At 28.2% G+C, this 7,556-nt stretch overlaps 1 protein-coding gene across 1 annotated transcript; it reads left to right on the top strand.

Moving 5' to 3' along the window:
* The first annotated feature begins 262 nt into the window (after positions 1 to 262).
* On the top strand, positions 263 to 736 carry LOC131605288 (uncharacterized). The gene has a single exon (XM_058877662.1). It carries the CDS (start codon positions 263 to 265, stop codon positions 734 to 736), a length of 474 nt encoding a protein of 157 aa, XP_058733645.1.
* Positions 737 to 7,556: the final 6,820 nt, after the last annotated feature.

Raw genomic sequence — 7,556 nt, 5'->3', positions numbered from 1 at the left:
AATGGGGTAACCGTCAAACTTATAAACCGGTTTTAGAAAATTGATTTAGTTGCAATCCTCGATTCTAATAAGGTTCAGTTTTTTATTATATTTGTATACTTAAGTCATTAATAAATAAAAATAGAGAAAATCTCAATCCATCCATTAAATCTCTTAGCCATCTGACGAAATTTCAATTATGCACCTGATAATATCTCAAGAGAATTAGTTCCTTTAGTCGATGTTTCTTCGAATGTTCAAGGGGTAGTCGTAAAGGCGGTAGATGTCGGCTGTAGATATTGCTCATTCGTATTGCGAGCATGTCGATAAACTTTTTCCTGACTCACTGACTCCTAAATCTCAAAAATCTCAAAAAAGTTCAAACAAAGGAGCTCGCATAAGCAAACCGCCTCCAACACTTATCCCACTAAAAATTTCAATCATCGAAGAAATGTCCATTCCACCGAAAATTTCATTCATCGAAGATATGTCGGTTTTTATGCACCCTTACATCAAGCAGATCGTAGATGTTGCGGGGGACGTTAATTGCAGTTACCGAGTCGTCTCGGTGTTGCTTGGTAATGGAGAGGGTAGCCATACGCTTGTCCGTCATCAACTCATCCAAGAGTTGAAGATGCATAAAGACTCGTACATGCGGTTATATGGAGAGGAAGCTAAATTTGAAGCGGTTAACGAAGCTCTTGTTCCTTGGATGGGCGCTTACGCACCAATGTCAAAATGGATGAAATTATCATAAATGGGACATCTTATTATATGCGCTTATGATATGGTGTGCATTGACTTGACGCGTTATGGTTTTTCGAAAACCTTTTTCCCACTCCGCACTCGACCGCCTACAAATTCAAATGATCGCATCATGTGTATTGGATGGCTTTTAAAAGTGAGTCACTTTGTGCAAGTTTACTTGAAACCAGGATGCCCCATACCACCTACATCACCGAAATGGACGCTTCATCATACCGTAGATGTCGAGACGTGGCTGGATGTTTTTGTTAATAGTATGCACGAATTTGAAAGATTAAACAACATCGAAAAAGCATCGAATAAGGAAAAGTCAAAATTGGAACCACCAATTGATTTAGTCGGCGACAGTTCGTTTGATGTATTTTCTAGTTTCAAAGTGTAATATATGCATTCTTTAACATTGCGACATAATCATTTTTTTGTCAATTATAACATTGCACTCTTTATTTTGTATTTTCTTTCCCTACTACTACTGCTATTTAACTCTGTTCTGTTAAAAAACTAACAGGGAAACTTGCGTAGGTGTATCTACGGAAGGCTCTTAATTAGAAATTTATGGGTTTTTTCCGTAGGTACATCTACAGAAGCAAAATTTCTAACATTCTTCCGTGGATATACCTACAGAACATTCTGTTACAGAGAATGTGTGGTCCATATTCACCTAGGTCTTCTATAAATTTGGGGTTTCTAATGTTGTATTTTATACAAACACAAAAATGTCTCAATACGAGTACAACATTTGTTGGCATGGCCCAAGTGTATCTTACTCCGACGGCAGAACACCCGGGCGGACGATCAAAGTGCAAGAATACATCTCACTCGAAGATATCATCGAAGAAATCTAATACCGCCTACCATACGGTGACAAACGGAAGATTGTGAAGCTCGTGTATCAGTCACCTTCATTTGACGACGGAGGGAACGTGGTTTACAGCAACTTTGAGCTCAAGAGCCGAGCAAATATTTTGGCGAAGTGACGAACATATGAAGGTTTCAAAAAGAAAATTCCATTCGAGTTCGTAGCAACAGTCCAAAGAACGACCGAGCAAATCTTAGAGATGTGTAAGCGTCCACCGGGCTATTGATGTGTAATATTTAATTTTCTGTTGGAATTATCGATGTAATGCCGACTGATTTTAATCAATGAATGTTGCTTTTCTCGTTACAAATTTTATTTTTCTGATTTACTGGTTGTGGGTTTATTCCGTAGATGTACCTACTGAGTGTTCCACATGTGTATCTACAAAATATATTTACACAAATATAAAAAAAAGATACTTCTGGAGATATATCTACGAAACCAGATAAACATTTTTGAAAGCACAGATATTAAAAAAAAAAAAAATAGGGTAAGAGTTTATCTAAAAAAATAAGCTCTTAATGGTCAAGTAAATAGAATACTAAAATAAAGTACACCTTGTTTCATAAAGCTAAAGATACTTGTATCACTCTTATTAGACTAGTTAGATAGCAATCTAAAACAAACTATTACTTAGATACTAATATCACTGTAATTATACTAGTTAGATAACAATGAGTAACATACAAAAAAAAGAGTTTTAAAGTGAAGTTTCGATGAGATGCAAGCATTATTCACATTGGTTCATGTAAGCAACGAGGAAAAGGACATGAAAGCAAGGTCTTCTTTTTAGTTAAGACTTAAGAGACAAAATGGTTCCCATCATAATATGGCTGCACTAAGCTAATAATTAAAAAATTAGTGAATTATCAAGCCTATATGATGATTGTATTACTTTTCTAATAGAAGTTATAGATGAGATAAGTACAGAAAAATAAAATATGATAATCTAATTAATTGACTAATAATAAATACAAAAAATTGAAATATGAGTTCATTTGATCACTGTTCTAAATTGGATCTAAGATTAATCTGTTAAGGAATTGAATCATCATAGAACATGCGAGGATGACTTAGAGGCATCCAATTTAGCGAGAATCCTGTGATCTTGATGGTGCTACATGATGATAATCAAACATTGATCTACAAATCATGTCCAACAACACTCAAAGGATCCAGTATATTCTATTTTAAAATCTAAAATTCATTCTATAAATATGAACATTTAATCTCGGTTTAATATATATATATATATATATATATATATATATATATATATATATATATATATATATATATATATATATATATATATATATATATATATATATATATATATATATATAATTTTTCAAATATCACATGCATCTCTCACGTACCACCGACTTGACAAAACTGTCTTCGTGCTTCCGTAGATACATCTCCGGAAGCACTTTATTTATAAAAAAAAATAGTTTTTTCCGTAGATGTGGAACCCCTTAAAACATAATGAAACACGATTAATTGGGAAAATTAGAATGTTCCGTAGATCGAAAGATTTCATTAACTTAATTAATTTGAGATTTTCCCAATTAATTGAGAAATTAATTTGAGGTTTTCTCAATTAATTTGTAACTTAATTTGGTATTTTTCCAATTAATTGAGAAAATTCCAAATTTCACCATGTTTTAACGATTATACAAATGTCATAAAACTTAATTAATTTGTGATTTTTCCAATTAATTGAGAAAATATCTATTTAAATTAAAAATTAATTGAGAAAATCCCAAATTCTCAATTAATTGGGAAAAATCTTCCGTAGTCACCTCTACAGAAAGATTTATCAATTAATTGGAAAAAATCTTTCGTAGTTACATCTAGGAAAAGGTTTGATGGGGTTTGATTAATTGGGAAAATCCCAAATTCTCAATTAATTGGGAAAAATCTTTCGTAGTTACATCTACAGAAATGTTTGATGGGTTTTGCCAAAAGAGTGTTCCTAGATGCATCTACGGAACTTGGGATGTTCCCAATCGTAGATTCATCTACGGAAGGAAACAATTTTTTTTAAAATATGAGATGGTTTCGGATGTGCATCTACAGAAATTGATGGCAAAATTGCAATTTTGCGTGGTGTGTAAGATAACAATGGGGTGGGTTGAGAACACTCGGTTATTATGATAAATGATAACAATGAATCACGACCATTAAATTTTGATTTGTTGATTTTAATGAATTAAATTGGTTTCTCTTTCTATGATCCTTAACATTTATTTTAAATCAACATGGAAAGAGAAATTAATTCAGTTCATTAAAATCAACAAATCAAAATTTAATGATCGTGATTCATTGTTCCCATATATATATATATATATATATATATATATATATATATATATATATATATATATATATATATATATATATATATATATATATATATATATATATATATATATATATATATATATATATATATTGAGAATGGATAAGTTATATGAGAATGTGAGAATGAATAAGAACCATCAGATTGAAAAAGGAATGGTTGAAATTAAACTATGATTTTTATTAAATCATGTGCTATTAAGAGGAAAGAGTATTAATCAAATTTTAGAAAATATCTTTTAATCTCAACCATTAAATATAAATTCAATGATTGTTATTACATTATCATGTTTTCATATAACTTATTAATTCTCATATGATATGTTATATATATATATATATATATATATATATATATATATATATATATATATATATATATATATATATATATATATATATATATATATATATATATATATATATTTAAGGAGGGATATATTTACTCCAAGAGTAACTGTTGAAGACTTACTCCAAATCTCAACCATTGATTATCATTAATCTAACAGTTTTAATTAATTATTTATATAGAAACATATTTCCAAAAATAATTTCATTAAATGATCAATTAAAACCGTTAGATTAATGAAAATCAATGGTTAAGATTTGAAGTAAGTCTTCTACACTTACTCTTGGAATATATATATATATATATATATATATATATATATATATATATATATATATAGGTTATGTTTGGATGAGTAAAGAAAATGAAAAGAAAAAAAAGTAAAAAGATTGAAACTGACAGAATTATAGGATAATATTTTTGTTATATGATACGATTGAAAGTGAAAAAAGAATGAGAGAAAAGAAAAATATACATAAAGGATATAAATAATCTTACTAATAAATTTTATTAATATATTATAAAAAAATATTTATTTTTAAATTAAAAAATATATTTATTTAATTAAATATTACACAGAGGAGAATGTTGAGAAAAATAAAAAAATTTGTAAAAAAAAATTATTCACCAAAAAAAAATAAAACATTTACTTTATTAAAAATTAATTATCAAAAAATTCATATATTATATTTATCAACATAATTAAAAAATGACTAATATAAATTTATAAAAAATATAATGTTGTGATGGTTTATTCGAGCTTAAGCCATATGTTATAAAAATGAAAAAAAAAATTGTTATGAAATGAATAAAAAGTAATATAATAAAAGAGTAGAGATAAATGAGAGAAAGAGAAATAATATTATATTATATTATTCTCATTATCAATCAATTATTCAAATATAATATATATATATATATATATATATATATATATATATATATATATATATATATATATATATATATATATATATATATATATATATATATATATATATATATATATATAATAAATGGAAAATTGATATGAAATCTTTTAATTGATGGACATCCATAATCATGTCATTTATAACACACTCTATTGGATGTCCATAAAAAATATATCCCGTTAAAACCTTACTAAAAAAACCTAGTGAAGGAAAAAGAGTACACCATTCTTTATCAGGGAATTTTCTCGTTACTAAACAATACATATTATTTCAACTAAGAATAACATATTTGAGATACAATCATATTTAATACTTAGATATACCTCGTTAAAATCTTACTAGAAAAAATCTTGTGGAAAAAATATAGTGAAGGAAAAAAGTACAATATCCTTTTAAGATAAATTCATTTTCCCCATCAGCTAGACGATCTTTCTTCCATGATTAAGACTAATCTTCCGTACTACATTGTTAAGAGTTCTATTTGGGAGTGGCTTTGAGAAAAGGTCTAGAAGGTTATCAACATGAGCGGATTAGTTGGATGCTTATAATTATCACTTTTATGAAGATCGTGAGTGAAAATTAACTTTGGAGAAATATGTTTTGTTCAGTCTTTTTTAAGGTAACAATCTTTCAATTGAGCGATGCATGCATATTAATATTATCTTCATATATGACTGTTGTATGTATTTTTCTAGAATCCAAACCACAAGTCTTTCGTGTGTGCTGAATTTAAGGTCTCAACTAAACACATTCTCGACTTGCCTCATGTTGCATTAAAAATTTCTTCATGATTAGATAAAGTTGCTGCTATGGTTTGTTTCAGCAGTCTTTGTGAAGTAGATGTACCACCATAAATAAATAAATAACTTGTTTGTGATCTACCATTATGAGGGTCTAACAAGTAACATGTATCTGCATAACATGTTAATTCTAATTTGGACACTTTAGAATAAAACAAACTCATGTCCATTTACCCCTAAGATAAAGAAGTATATTTTTGACTCTGTTCCAATGTCTTTGTGTAGGTGAAGAACTATATCTTACTAATAGATTAATATAAATTAATATATTGTGGCATGTGTAATTAGCAAGATAGACCCGTGCTTGAATTACCCTGTGATATGGTACTTTAGGACCAATTTGTTTTACATCCTCTTCTCGAGGTCTAAAAGAATCTTTTACACATCCAATGATCTAACATCATCGGGGTACACGACATGTGAGATTTGTCCATATATGAACGTTTTAACACTTTTATATATAAAGTTCTTAATGTAGAAATATTCTACTATCCAAATGTTCAATTGTAAACCTAGACATAACTTTGTCTTTTCTGTCTTTTATCTCAAGCTATTTCTTTAAGAGATTTATAGCTTTTGAAATCTCTTCAAGAGTTCCAATAGTTTTATGTCATCCCTATAGACAAATATTATAAAAAATTATTTTCTAGATCTTTTCATAAAAGTACAATGACATATGGACTTATTTTGTATATCTCTCCCTTAGCAAATATTCATTGAAATAATTATACCACATGTGTCTATATTGTGTTAACTCATGGATAAACTTGTTCAATTTGATGGAGTAGCTTTTTCGAGATCCAAAATTATGTATCTTTGATATAAACTCTTTAGGAAGTTTTAGTAAATGTCACTATCAAGTGAGCTGTATAAGTAAGATGTTATAACATCCATCATGTAAAAATTAAACCCTTCATGTGCTATAAGGTTAATTAAATATAAAAAATTAATTGAATTAACTGCAGGTGGATATGTTTTATCAAAATCAATATTAGATTTTTGTGAAAATCGTTGAGCAATAAATCAAGCTTTATACCATTCTTATTTTGCTTTTTCACAAAACTCATGTATATTCAATTGGTTTCACACCTTGAGGTGTTCGGACTATTGGTTCAAAAACGAGTCGCTTGTAAAGTTTAATTCTTCTTCAATTGGATCTGCTCATTTTTTTTTTATCAATTCTCACTTTGTCTACAATATTTGATATACTTTGATTCACGATTCTCGTTATCATTTATCATCTTTAGTGCTATATTTTATAAAAAGACATTGTCAATATTGACTCTATTTTGGTTCCACCATATTCTATTTATGACATAATTTATCGAGATCTCTTTATTTTCATAAATTTTAGATACATGGTTAGTTGTTTTGGAACTAAAAATAAAGTATGGCAAAGAACTCTTAGAGTTTTCATATCCTCACCTGAGTCATCTTTCATTTTATCTCCTTTTCTTGTAGAGGAACTAAAAATAAAGTAAATTGTCTAAAAGGAGAATCTACTTTGA

Source organism: Vicia villosa, linkage group LG5, assembly GCF_029867415.1.
Source record: "Vicia villosa cultivar HV-30 ecotype Madison, WI linkage group LG5, Vvil1.0, whole genome shotgun sequence".
NCBI classification, from domain to species: domain Eukaryota; kingdom Viridiplantae; phylum Streptophyta; class Magnoliopsida; order Fabales; family Fabaceae; genus Vicia; species Vicia villosa.
Note: the sequence above shows the minus strand (reverse complement) of the source record. Positions and strands in the feature narration are given on the sequence as shown.